The sequence below is a fragment of the Platichthys flesus genome, chromosome 1, assembly GCF_949316205.1.
Source record: "Platichthys flesus chromosome 1, fPlaFle2.1, whole genome shotgun sequence".
NCBI classification, from domain to species: Eukaryota; Metazoa; Chordata; class Actinopteri; order Pleuronectiformes; family Pleuronectidae; genus Platichthys; species Platichthys flesus.
Window position 1 is genome coordinate 5,116,872 of NC_084945.1, and position 14,126 is coordinate 5,130,997.

The 14,126-nt window shown below is 41.4% G+C and overlaps 1 protein-coding gene across 2 annotated transcripts; it reads left to right on the forward strand.

The window, feature by feature from the left end:
* The first annotated feature begins 1,115 nt into the window (after positions 1-1,115).
* LOC133962954 (RNA-binding protein, mRNA-processing factor 2a) lies at positions 1,116-11,636 on the forward strand. Of its 2 annotated transcripts, none has more exons than XM_062398221.1 (8): positions 1,116-1,688; positions 3,959-4,036; positions 5,301-5,339; positions 5,487-5,549; positions 6,464-6,614; positions 7,826-7,989; positions 9,637-9,709; positions 10,513-11,636. In XM_062398221.1, the coding sequence occupies exons 1-7, from the start codon at positions 1,407-1,409 to the stop codon at positions 9,700-9,702; spliced, it is 843 nt and encodes a 280-aa protein (XP_062254205.1). In that variant the 5' UTR covers positions 1,116-1,406; the 3' UTR covers positions 9,703-9,709; positions 10,513-11,636. The 2 variants fall into 2 exon arrangements, with proteins under 2 accessions (XP_062254205.1, XP_062254211.1); XM_062398227.1 differs by having other exon boundaries at positions 1,134-1,688; positions 7,826-7,974.
* Positions 11,637-14,126: the final 2,490 nt, after the last annotated feature.

Genomic DNA, 14,126 nt, shown 5'->3' on the forward strand with positions numbered 1-14,126 from the left:
TATCATTTAGCCCTTCTTCTTTTGCATGTGTTTTATAGATTGTAATTTGTTTTGCCATATTTATTATCATGCTTTAATTTTTGGATGTGGCTATAGTGTAGCATAAAGCGCAATATTTCTCTTGAAATGTGATATAGATCTGATAAATATACCTTAAAAATGAAATAAAATATTTCAGAGCTATCCTTGAGTAGATCTACTTTAACATCTATTGAGTAGATCTACTTTGTTATCACAGTCAAAAAGAATAATTCTTGAAAAAAAAAACTCACATCACCTTAAATGTTACGGATGCTGGGGCCTGATAATAAATTTTTACCACAGAAAATACAATTAATATATAAAGACTGAAATCTTACAAAATGTGAGGTCACATATTGAGGATTTAATTTTCACAGAAAATATTATAGGGTGAAAATAATATGAATCTCTTATCATTCAATCATATATTTATCTTTCTTTCCCCTTACTTTATTTTATTGGGGGCAAAATAGGCTATAATATAACCACAAAATAAAAAAAGTAAAAAGTAAAAGACATAAAATATAAGATTAAACAACAAATGAACCCATGAAGTTAGTAAATCATAGAAATACTAACCAGATCCTACAGGCTGACAACTATATATGAATATGTCTTTGTAATGCATGGATGCCTTAATCTCTTTTTTCCCCCTTTTTATTATATTTTAAGACATAAATAATGAACAACAACAACAAATGAACACATGAAGTCAAATATTAAGCATTTAGGTGTCGCATGAAATAATCATATTGATAGTCTAGATTAAATATTACAGGAATCTGTGGCGTTAGTGGTGCTTATAGTGCTTTTTCCTTGACCTTATTTTTATTTTTCAGGGGACCTAGATGTAGAACAGGCTAAGGCAACATAACCATACAACAAAATCAAACAGATATCCTCATATAAAGTTCGGGGTCCCATGGAAGTGGGGATGCGGTTGCGGAGGGGGGACCGGGCTCTTCACAACAGCTGAGGCGGATCTGCCGCCTGATTACTGCTCACAGTGGACTCCAACATAATTGATGACCTAATTGAAAAGCGGGAGGGGGGGAGGAAGAGGAGGGAGGAGGAAGGGCAGGACGAGGGAGGAGAGAAAGAGAGAGAGAGACGCTCCCTCCAATGAGAAAAGTTTACTTGTCCTCCGTGCGCACAGTCCCACAGCTGAGGACATTGATGTGAGCGCAGAGGCTTCCAGGTTTTTACGCGCACTTCTTTCCCCCCCATCTCTCACCCTCACACACGGAGCACACTTGCACCTTCTTCTTCTTCTTCTCTTTCTTCTTCTTCACCTTTAGTTTGTAGCAGCAGCAGCAACAGAAAACCAACAACCAGTCGTTTTGGTCTTTTTCGTTCCTTTCTCCTCCACCCTTCCTTTTACGTGAATGATTCTCTCTCGCAATTCTACGACCTCCACGACTCGAGTATCCTCGGACGGCTCCGGGTGCGCACGACCTCACCTCGGCACATCTTCCCTCCTGAAGCTCAGACGCCACCAGGACTTCCACTGCGGCCTCGGACGCACTTTGGGGAAATACCAGTCGACGAGGCAGAACGTGATTCTTTGCGCAGCGGCAGCGGCAGCAGCAGAAACGGCTGAAGCGAGCGACACCATGAGTCTGAAAACTGACCCCGAGCCCAACAACAACGTCTCCATCGAGGAGGAGGTGAGGGTCAAAGTGTGTGGTGAAATGTGGTGGTTAATGGTTCGGTGACATTCTGGTGAAGTTGTGTCACTGCGTCACGTTTGTGTTTCACTGAACTTCCACCTGCTGAGTTTGGCTTTTTCCTTTTCCGCCCTGAGGCTGTTTTTTTTTTTTATATATATTTATTAAAGGAAGCAACAAGGAGGTCGTAGATTTAAAAGTGAAAACGTGGTTCTTCTGAGAAAGTGAAGTTTCTCAATTAATCTGAAATATTTTTATTTGTCATCGCGTGTCTCCATGCTGGGAATAGATTTGTCCCCAGGTGCGCATGATTGGCTCCAAACACCCACAGTATAAATCAATTAAAATATCAACCTTCTTCCGTCATTTCTATTTCATTGTAGATTCAGACGTTATTTCCCGTGTTTTTAATTTGATCCTTGCTGTTAACAAGGGTCAAGAGGCTTTATGTTTATAAAATATAACTTTATTTAATAAGAAATTACAATTTTAAATTAAACGTGTTGAATTAATTAATCTTTGATTTGGAAGAGTAAAAAAAAAATCCCAAAAATCTATAGCTTCTAAAAATGTCCAGATATCCGGAGTTTTCTATTTAATATATATATATATATTTCAATTTGTCGAATTTCACTTTGCTTCCCTTTTTGTTTTTCTACCATGCGTCACAGAGACGCTGCAGGTTGATCTGCCCACGCATATTCATGAGGCTCTAAGTCAACACAAATCTGAAACACCACAATTAATTACAGAATTGTTAAAACATCCTTTATTTGATATCTGTGGATCCAAATATATGAGAATCTGAACATTAATCAAAAAAGTTGCGTTTATAAAAAAAGAACTCCACTTGATTAATTGAATTAACTCCTGGTTTCAGTGTGAGTGTGGCCATGCAGCTACATTTCCTCTGTAATGACTCCTTATGGAGAGAACCTGAGGGGAGGTCTGGGCCTTTTGTTGGTCCTCCTTTGTTCCCATGATCTTACAACAAAGCCTCGTGGGGCCACTTGACTTTTCCTCGTCTAATTTGCTGCTGCCGTCTTTTTTTCTTTCTTCCTCCTTAAGATAAATAAAATTAAGCAAACGGACGACAGATACAAATACAGCCTCATATCCGTCTAGATGCCGTAACTGGTCAAATGTCAATCAATGTTTGAGGAATTGAAGATTATATTAAAACTACCAGTGCTTCAGGGTTTAAACACTGGCCGTCCTCGAGCCACTGGATCAATGAGGCGCAGGAGGACAGATGGGAACGTCTCCATCCAGTCTTGGCGTCCCGCTGCGTCGACCTTCGGTTGCTGCATGTGCTGACTTGTGCAGGGCCGAGACTTGCTGCTGGGCTGCACCTGAAAAATGCCGGAGGGCTGGCAGGGCTGGGGCCGCAGGTCAGAGGAAGGAAATGGTGTCACGCTGTGCACTGTTGTCCAGTGCTGTTCCTCTGGCAGCCCCATTGTACCGAGGGCCTCCCCACCGGCTGGGAACTAATGGGCCTCGCTCCGCTCTTCTGCTTAGTTCCCCCCGGCCACACTGCACCGTACACGGCATAGGTTTCCTAAGGGTCTGGTCGGGGGCCAGTCCAGGGGTCCATGAAGGGGCCCCGGGGGTCTGCAGCAGGATGAAGACTATCTAATGTTCATGGTTATGAACTCGTAACATGTTGGATGTCTTTTTAATCACAGGTTTCCCTTCACTCAGCTCCTCAAACCACAGATATGAAACTTCAAATGGGATTATTCTTTGATTATTTTTGTCTGTTTGGGTCTTGAGATGGTTAAAAGGGCAGAAAATTGGGGTGCGAAACTAGTTTTGTAATTTCTCAGGGTTTCTATCAATCATCAGCGGATAATTTTACCTCCCGTCTGTCATTCTATAATATAATCACTCTATAGTTCAGCCAGTAGACGTTTGCAAACTGAAGACGTAGCTTCATGTTTGAAGGGTCAGAATCTGAAAAAGGCTGCAACCAGTTACTTAAAGGATCAAATCTCCGATTTCCAACGGGAAATTGGACTCATAATCGTTGTAGCTCAATTCATCATTTTCTTTTCATGACCCTTCTCATTCTGCAGGACTTGATAACATGTATGTACAGAATACACGTGTGTAGGAATGGCAGATTGGGACCAAGCCCAAACATGTGATGGGTTGTTTTCATATCCCACCATGCTGCTGTTTGTAGAGGATGACGACTTTAATTAAAAAACAGGGAATATAAAGACTGTCACTGTGGAATGGTGAATTGCAGTTTTACTTTTTGTTTGCAGGTACGAACCCTGTTTGTCAGTGGCCTACCGGTCGATATCAAACCCAGGGAACTGTACCTGCTCTTCAGACCCTTTAAGGTGAGTTACAACATGACACAGAGTCCAAGCAAAGACTTGTACAGATGTTCTACAGATTGTCGAGACTACAGCCAGGTGGGGCAAATTTTATGGTTCGGGGCTCTGAAATGAAATTGACTTGATTTCTCACCCGTCTTTAAAAACTAAAGCAAATGTAGCTGCTGTCTGCCAGGTGCTGGGACACAGTCGTGGAAAGAGTTTTTAAAAGGATTATCTGCACAAGGAGGAAGACCTTTCAACATTTTCTAAAAAAAAGAAACGAGGAAGCAACAGAACATTTCACTTTTCATGCCTGCAGCTTTTTTTCTTTTTGGAGATGAAATTGAACGAGCCCCTCGTTAATGAAAGTCCAGATATTTGCATATACTGCAATCAGGCCACATCATTGTTCATCCATTGGTCCTTTCTTATTCTTTTTTTTCTATTTTTTTGACTGGACTCCAGTTCCATAAACACCCCTCCCACCCGTGTCCTAACTAACCAAATTGGAAGTGGTATCCCGCGCACATGGATGATCTTGTGGAATGTGTAAATGAGTAGCCCTCGCGATTGGCCAACCAACCCTCTCCGTGACCCAGCTCGCCCACCGTGTAGGGACATTTTGATTTCCCCCTCGTAACATTCAGACATTGTGAAACAACTTGTTTTGTTTTTCGTAAGTCGATGAGCTTTTTCTTTTTTTGTGCAGTCGGGAAACGACGCACAGTTTGAGCAAATGGGATTAAACCTGATTTCCTTCCAAATTAAAAACCTCTTTCCTTTATAATATTTATTCTATCCGACCTCTCGTTCTTTTCTTCTCTGAATTACTGAGTCTGTTTTGGATTTTTGCTCAGGATTTATCACAGCCAGTGAAAGTTGTTTTAATTTTCCATGGTTGTAAATCAGGATCAGGCATTATCCCATCTATCAATACTCCGGCCAGGGCCAAGTTCCCCCTCGTTTCCCAGGAACCAGTTCGTTCTTTAACCAACACTTGTGCTGTCTCAACTCGGCTTTTCTAGGCTTTATTCAGACTTAATCGAAGCTTGAACCCTCACGGATCTCAATAACCTGCATTTATGGTTGTGTTTCGCTCTATTTAATCGAAACTATTTCGCCAAACGTAAGTGCATCACTGCCACAGAGGGCTGGGTGATCTCCGGCTGTCGAAGTGAAACTGAAGGTGCACACAAAGTGATTTCTCCTCGTAAAGCAGGAGGCCTTCATGTGTGACTTCCTCCATGTGACTGGGTGGATAATTGGCTATCTTTCTTCCCCACAGGGTTATGAAGGGTCACTGATTAAGTTAACTTCAAAACAGGTGAGATTCCTTCCATGAGTGCAAGGAGCTGCTTCAATGCTACACACAAAAAAATACTAAACAAGCTGTTTAACATTGTTCTCATTATCAGATGTAAGATGTTTGATATCCGTTGTCACAGTCTGTTTCTTCCCTTTTCTCTTCCAGCCTGTCGGGTTCGTAACCTTTGACAGCAGGACTGGAGCTGAAGCTGCAAAAAATGCGCTAAATGTAAGCATTGCCTCGTTTTCACTGATCTGTAATCTGTCTGTTGCTATTTGAGCCCCCCCCCCCCCCCCCCCCCCCTGTGTTTATGTATTTCTTAGATTTGTGCTAACCTTTGCTTAAACCTGAGAGGAATGATTGGGAGTTAAAGAAAAAGAAAGTTCTTTCTTTCCCATAAGACTTGTCAAAGCCAACCCATTTTGTCTTTTATAATTCAATGGCAGGGCCATTTTTGGAAAGAGGCCAGAACCCCGTAGCCTTACGGTAGTTTACTTTGACCTTGATACACATCCTTGTTAGTCTGGTATAGCTTTCACTGCTTTTATTGTAATACTCGTTCTCTAGCCACATGTGTAGTGTTATCTGGACACGTCCTCAGTAGTGTAACCTCTTATTTTGTCACCCAGTAGTAGCCCACATTGGCAGATCTAACACTTCTCTCTCATAGGCCTTCCTTATCAGCATCACCTCCTAGACACACCAGCAGTCACACACACAAACACACACACACACGCACACACCAAAATACTACTCACCTGCATGTGGGCACAACGCTTAGGGCACAAGAACACAAGCAGGATTAAACCACCTGAAAGAAAGTACACCTGGTCTCACTATCGGCCCTTTTCCTCGTCTCCTTCTCCTCCTGGCTCGTGTGACGGGGGGGGGCGACTCCTCCTGTCGCCTCTGCTCTTGATGTCGTCACAAGGAGGAGGAGGAGATGCAGCCATGTTGAAATATATCAGCGTATCCTGCAGTCTGTCCTTCTTAGGGGAAGCCTGAAGGATACATGCTGAGTATTGAAAGATGGCCTCAGGAAAGGAGGCCGTGAGAGACTACTGAGCTTCAGCCCCTCAGACTCAGCCCACCTCCCTTACTATACTATCTCCCCCTCCTCCCCTCCTCCGTCTCTCCCTCAGGGCATCCGTTTTGACCCCGAAAGTCCCCAGACCCTGCGCTTAGAGTTTGCTAAAGCCAACACGAAGATGGCAAAGAGTAAGCTGATGGCCACACCGAACCCCACAAATATCCACCCTGCTCTAGGAGCACACTTCATTGCACGGGACCCATGTAAGTTGTACGGCTGCACCACTCTAGGCTCTTTCATCCACTCTCACCTTGGCAATGCCAGTACTCGATAGCTCTTGTTACCATACTTTTTTTATATTCTTGTCGTATTATGCTGGGGTGTTAAAGACAAACGGGCAGGGGGTTAAAGACAGTGTCTAACAAATGACAGACTAACTCACCTCCACATGCATGTGTCATCTCGACTCTTACGACAGCCGCTTTGCTTCTGTCCAGCTGCGATAACTTCACTCTCACAAGGTTTAGCCAGCAGTTAGGTCTCTGCTCTCTCTGCCTTAACCACGGCACGATAGGTTAGATGTGGACAGGTGGTGGACGACGACCTCACTCAGACCAGATTTCTCACGATGAAATGGGGCTAAAATCGGAAGGGGATAGGAAACGGTGTGTGGAGGGTTGGAAACGTGAACTGATGGAGTTGTCATCAAATCACCATCTCCATCCTCTTCTGCTTTTAGGTTACCATGCAGTAATTGAGAGGAATGTATTTTGAGAGGTCAGTTTCAGCGGCGATCAAACTGAACGTTGGAGGCCGATAACTTTACACCCGGAGGCTAATGCGTCCTCACCAAATCGAAACTAGAACACTTATTGGTGTCTGTACCTCCACCAAGCTTTTGAAACCACTTATAAATCCAGATTCAGACTTTTTTTATTCTAAGGAAAAAGAACAGTTGTGAAATGTCCTGAATCTGCACCAAAATGTATATTATTTTCTTTATAATCTTTCTTTGGTCCTGGCCCACTCCTACAGAACTTTTCATGAAAATCAATTTTTCATTTTTTTAAACTAACAAACGCACACAAATGAAAACCATCACCTTGGTGGAGGTACTGAATGTTTCTCGGTGCTCGATGAAGGAAACAACTTCAGGTTATTGATTTCAGTTCTAACCCGAAAGTTGATTTAACTTCTGAACATTAATATGTAGTGAAGTCTGGTCTGACTGTGCCTTTAGGGATGTTTAGCTTCATTCTTGTAGTGACAGTGCAAACTATTATAAAATTCATCACTGGTCAGGAGTACACCTACAAACATAACGAGACTACGCAACAAGTGAACGTCTTTATTTTATTTTTGTAGCATGTATTGATCATACATTCAATTCTAAAATGTTGTACATGATGCAAGCCTGTATGTTCAAGGTTAGGTTAGTCAGCATCTTGTATCCTCCTGCCCTGTTCTTCCCCAGATGATCTGACAGGGGCAGCACTGATCCCAGCATCGCCGGATGCGTGGACTCCTTACCCCCTGTACACCACGGAGCTGACCCCAGGCCTCCCTCACGCAGCCTTCACTTACCCAGCGGCCGCTGCCGCTGCTGCAGCCCTCCACGCCCAGGTGAGGGAGCAACCGGTGTGTCTCTCTCTTATCTTCTATCCTTTGAAATATGCCGTAGTGCGTATTCAGCTTTACAAAAACTCAAAATGAGGGTACCAGGGTATGAGTTCTTGTACAGTTGAAGCGTGGAGGTGTTTTCATTTTTCGCAATTTCTCTAAAGCTCCAAAGAAAGTTAAGGAGAGAAGTGTGACCCTAAAACTTAATCAAATAGATGATTATGATTTTTTTAATTGAATAACCTGCTGCACTGTTAGAAATAGAGGTTTGGATTCTTGGAACCAAGTGGTCCTCCGAGGTATTACAAAACCAAAAAGACCTGTGAGGCTGAAGCCAACCCAGATGTCAGGTCTGTCAACTGCTGTACCTCACTTTAATATCATAAAACTGAGTGCAGGTTAAAACATTAGTTGTAGTGTAATAAATATTAGTCATTTAAAATGGAAAATGTCTTGTGTGCATCACTGATGATCCTTGGTTCAGTGTATCCTCACACATACTTTCAAATCCCTCTGTGTTCGTCTCCTGGCTGTTCTCTGGTTTTCTCTGCGGACGAATCTCTGACATGAAGGTGTAGCGTTTTCCTTTAATGGAGATTTGTGCACCATTGTTCATCAGCGGGCAAAAAAGATGCTGTTACTGATAAAACATCTCATTTAATCTGCAGAATTAATTCCAAAGGAGTAAACATTTATATTCTACGACCTGGTTTGCAATTTATAAACAACACGCACGTTTCTTCACATCTGCAGACTGTTGATCATTAACAGGCTGGATGAACAAATGTGTTTACATGGTCAGCTAACAGCAGTTTAAATGCTACTGCTGACTACAAGGGGAGTGAGCAGGGCCTTCGGTAACAATAGCGATGGAAAGTATTCCTCATGTCGGGTCACTTGAAGTTCATCGTGAGCTAACTTCCTCCTGCAATGTAAGAGCCCAGGGGAGCAATACACTGAAGTAGGCAGCTATGACACAGTCCATTTTGTCGGGCACCAGAGGCGGCGGAGGAATTCGAGGCATTTGCTCGGAGAAAACTGTCAAAACCCGATGGCGTTCTCAGGAGGGGCCAACTTACTGTCCACGCTCCTGTTGGAACATAAGCTGAACGTGTAGCCACACAGAGGGAGGGCAGGGAGCTTATTAATCGCAATCTGATGAGAGATCCCTAAAATGCCCCGACTTCTCTTCCACTGCCTCTCGGCCTCGTTAGTTTGACCGTGTGACAGCAGCGGTGCATCAACAGCCTCCAAACAACTGTTCCCTCCTGAGTGTATTAAGCCGTTTGGCCGTGCAGTTGTGGCCCCTGTCCTGCTCCATTAGGGTGAATAGAAATGAGAGGCCTCATTCTGCCACAGGCCTCAGTCACAGGTATGGAAAGGTGCAGGCGTACCCGCTCTGACCCAGTGGAAATGTTGAACACAAGGAGGACCGAAAACTCTCCACATTTCCATGCCTGTTAATTACTGGAGGACCATTGTCCTCAACGGGCTGCTACGTGACCCACATTCCCATGGCTTCAGTGACCAGGGCTTAAAGGGGCCGTCGTCCTGAACCTGCTCGTCAAAGCCCATCGATGGATGAAGGATCTGCAGAGTTGAGCGTCTACGCACTGAAGCCTGGTGTCGGTCTACTGAACTTGATTTGTGTTTGTGTTTCTCCAGATGCGCTGGTACCCGACTCCCTCTGAGACCTCCCAGCCTGGATGGAAATCCCGGCAGTTCTGTTAGACACTTAGTGAGTAAACTTTGGTTCAACAGTAAGATCTCCATCCTCCAAACTGCAAAGTATGACGACACAATTGAAAATAACTGATGTGGTGTTTGTCTGGTGCCATTCTTTACTTTCTCATTGTAAAAGATTATTCACAAAACAGTGCATAAGTCTGTCTTTTACTTTCTTACTCCCAACCTGTCTCACTCAGCCTAAACCCATTTGTGGCCTTAAATGTCATTAATATAAATATTTTAATGCAAAATGCGTCAAAGGAGTAAATTGTGAGTCTGTCTGGACTTTTTTCAGCTCGTATTTATAGCAGCAGGACTGTGTACGTGAGGCTGACTCAAAATAAACCAGTGTCCAAGTTTATGGTAATGAAGGAACATGTCACTCAACAGTGGCTCATTAATTTTCTTTATATTTGGACATCAATGGCGCTCTACGCCCCAGAGGAATAATCTGTCAGGATTTGATGCATTAGTAGATCAATGCATTGTTTTTCTTTTTAGGTATTTATAGCAGTAAATGTAGCTGAATGGAACAAATACAAATCAGTCCTCATGTGAAAATAGTCCCCCGATTAATTCAAAACAATGGATTCATGTTTAAGGAAGTAGTTTAACTTTTTAAAAATTATGAATTAGAGATTTGCATTTTGAATAAGAATCAGTTTGACTTTGTGCTGGGAGCCACAGATAAGGGGAGGAAGAGAAAGCAGTGAGACCAAAGCGTTGACTTAAAGTAAAATGCAGAATAAGTGCAGCTGTTGTTTTTAATTCTTGGATCTACTGGATTAACTCTGGTTTCCCCTGTTTTCTCAGGCTACTGGAAACCACACCTTTGTCCAGCCGAAGTGAGGTTTGCCAAGCTCTTCATTAATTTAATCAGGTTTATTTAATGGACAAATGTGCATTATTATAAACAAAACAGTATTTATACCTCCTCCCGATTGTCCCTTGGGGGGAGTTTGAGTTGAAATCATCTTGCTGTCGACAATCTGAGCTTATCCTTGGCAACTATTGCGGTACCATCGTAGCACTTCAAAAAAATAAATAAATAAATGAATTAAAAAAAAAAATATCCTCGTGCAAACCCTAGTGAAACTCGACGGATCGTATTTGCTGAGGGAAATTGTCGCATTGAAGTTACCGTTATTAAGCTAGTCTCTCCACGGGTGACCGCTGCTCCGGGGAGGTGTAGAAGCGTTAAGAGTCCTTGCATGTTCAAGTCTTTTTTGGCATGAATTTAGAACGCAGAGTTCTGTGTATCCTAATTTCCTTAGTGTTTGTGTTGCCTCTTTACCTTTGCCTAGACAGCGAAATGTTTTGTTTTCCTGTAGAACCTTGGTCTTACCTCTGTGAATGTTAGGCTGTTGTGTAAATGGCTTATCTCGCATGGACCTTGTGAATGCCTCCCTACGTTCGATGAAAATCCTAGTCCCTTATGATCATATCAATGTCTGTCATTATTTGAGCAAAAGAAAGTTCAAGTATTTTTGGACTTTTTTGCGTAATGTATATTTATGCATTTTTGTGCAACTAAATAATGAACCTGTATAAGTTGGATGTTTAGTCGTCTCTTGTGTTTTTGGTGTTATTTTACAGATCCTATAATCCTGTTGAAGTAGTTTTAAAGAGGAAAAAAAAGTGCAATTTGTTTAAAGGGGGAAGTGGGTATCTGTCAAAAAAAAATAATGGAAGTCTTCTGTACGTGGCTTGAGCCATTCTGCTAAAATGAGATTGCTGTGAGACGATCTTTCAGAATGTGAAACTGGACTACAAACGTAAAGGGTTGCTTTTTTTTGCAGGGGCCATTTTGAAATGGGAAGCAGGATTAGAGTAATGGAGGACTTTAGTTTGTGGTTTAGAACATGTTTGTCTTTGTATCTGCTGTGCATAAGATGTAAAAAAATATTCCCATCTTATGAATAAAAGAAGTGAATGCATTTCTCTGTCGAGCATCTGTCATTTATCGCCGCAGCGGAAACAACCGGCCAATCGAAAGCGCTCCGATGCCGGCTCGCTAACTCTTGAGGATTGAACTGTGCGGATGTGGACATCAATAATTCAGGCCAACTTTTCATTTGTAAGCATCGTTGCATTAATGTCACGTATGGAGCTGGCCCCCACACTCTGCCCCGTGAGCTGGTGAGATGCTCTGCTCAGTCGACCGTGACGGCTCCCTCCAGGGACCCTTAAGTGACTCCTCTCTATACCACCACCTGCCTAATTGTATTGTGGTAACTGCTGGTGGTTAAACTGTAAACATTCGGCCATCTTGTGCCAACTAAGTTACGGTTCAGCTGTAATTGGTGCTGCAGCGACGGCCTCATACTGAAATCTATTAGCATCCACTGAGCATCAGCAGTGAGGTTAACAACTTAAATATCACAACATTTTTAATTTAAATTTTTTTTCTGCATTTTGGATCATTTCATAAATGCAAAAATTAAGGAGAGTAGTGCTGAAACAATATTCTCACGTGAGGAAATCAACTAATTTGATAATTAAGTAAATGTACAGTGTTCTTTAAGTCCTTTATAAATAAAATTACTATTGGATAAACTATGCAAAATTGGCTATTTGCCTTTATTTTTTTAAACGCAAGGATTTGCTGCTTTTGTGCATTTTTGGTTTTAAAAGATAAGATCAACATGAAATGTTTTTATTATGGTCCTAAAATGCTAGTATTGAATATATTCAACTTGTATTACATACCGTAAGACATATCCCATAATACTAAAAACTAAAAAATTCCAGATGAGTATAATATAACCGTCTCTTAACATTACACCTTATACTGCTTTCCTGGATTTTCAGGAGGTCTAAACAACTGATTTATGAGTAAAAGAGTTAAAACCTGACTAAAGAACAGATTGTTCAGAAGAAGATATTTCTCAACCATTGCTGTTTGCCCTTCATGAAAAATGGGTCATCAGACATCACATTCACACATGATATCTGGATTGACATGAAATCAATAGTGTGTGAGGCTTGGGATGCTGCGACTTGGAAGATGGAACGTTTCCTTTTCTCTGTTTTCATGTGCAGAAACAAACCAGGTTCAGATATAAACGTCAACACATCCCTTCTGCTGTCAATGTTGTTTTGAGATGCACGGTATCAAAACAATAGAATATACTTTAAATATATTTAATACACAGCCTTGAATATGGTGGGCATCGTTCGAGGCCATACACACTTAAATGTCTTCTGAAACAGAGCAGCATTCAATCACAATCAGTCAATTTAGGGGTTATTGCAGACAAGATAACAGAAGACGGCTGTTTTATGAGGAATATGTTGGCATCTCTGTCTTTTCTCTCATCAATGTAATAAAAACAAATGAATCTCCAGATGTGTAAGAAGAAGGATCCCAGCTTCATGTGCTTGTTACAAGTCTTTTGTTTATTTCCAACAATGAGACCTCTTCCTGTGGTCAGCAGTAAAACAACAGGAAGGTCACTAATGGAGGAGGAGGCCTGGATCTTTTCCATTGGAGGGCTTTGTCGTCCTCCACTGGCCAAACATCCTCATGTTCAGCAGGCGGGAAGCAGCGCCCCCTTGTGGACATGTACAGATATGATATTCTCATGTTTATCATTTTTCATGTAAAAGTGAGAGATTTTTAAATAATTAAATTGTTGTAAAAGTTGTTTCGTTATTTGTATTTCAATTAAATTGGTTTAAATGATAAAACATATATTTGTTTATGTGCTCGTCTGCTTTTATGTTTGTCTTGATCATATTAATAACCCTGCTGCTTTGTTTTTTGTATTAGTACATTTTAATCTTGTCCACTTAATCACAGCTCTGGCCTCTGATTAGACTTCCTTATTAAGTATCTTATCATATTTTAAATTATCTTACTATTTCTAATCGCCTTTTAAACTGAACCATATTCTTAGTTTTCTGTTTTTATTACATTTTGTATTCATATTTCAAGTAGTTATCTGTAGTTATCACATAGAAAGCATCACGCAAAGAAGAGAGATTTATCAATCAGAAACCACAACAGTAAGATACTAAGCTGGAGACACACGTCTGAACCAAAGATCCATCGGTCAGTTTTATACATTAATTCAAATAACTGAATGAAATGAGATTCAGTCACCTTAACTTCAACATTATGTTAGTAATGTGGAGAATAGTATTGTACTTGTTGTACATACTGTGAGATATATCCCATAATACTTAAGTATAACTAAGTATAAAGTAGCAGAAAAGTTTAAGCAGCACTTTAATATTATTGTAATCTCATTTCTTTCTCAGTGTGAATGACTTCGTAACTTAGCTGGGAGTAAAAATAAAGTTATATGAATTCAGGACATTACTCAAAGTCCTGTCTGTGAGTTTTTAATTTAGTAACTAAGTATAAAGTTGAGATGTTAATATTCTGTTAATCTCATTTAATTTCTCTGTGTGACTCACTTTGT

Bases quoted from the DNA above. Each gene is read 5' to 3' on its own strand.
- LOC133962954 (XM_062398221.1), top strand. From the start codon at position 1,407: ATGATTCTCTCTCGCAATTCTACGACCTCCACGACTCGAGTATCCTCG. The intron at 1,689-3,958 runs GTGAGGGTCAAA...TTTTGTTTGCAG, and splicing joins ACGTCTCCATCGAGGAGGAG to GTACGAACCCTGTTTGTCAG. The intron at 5,340-5,486 runs GTGAGATTCCTT...TTTCTCTTCCAG, and splicing joins TTAAGTTAACTTCAAAACAG to CCTGTCGGGTTCGTAACCTT.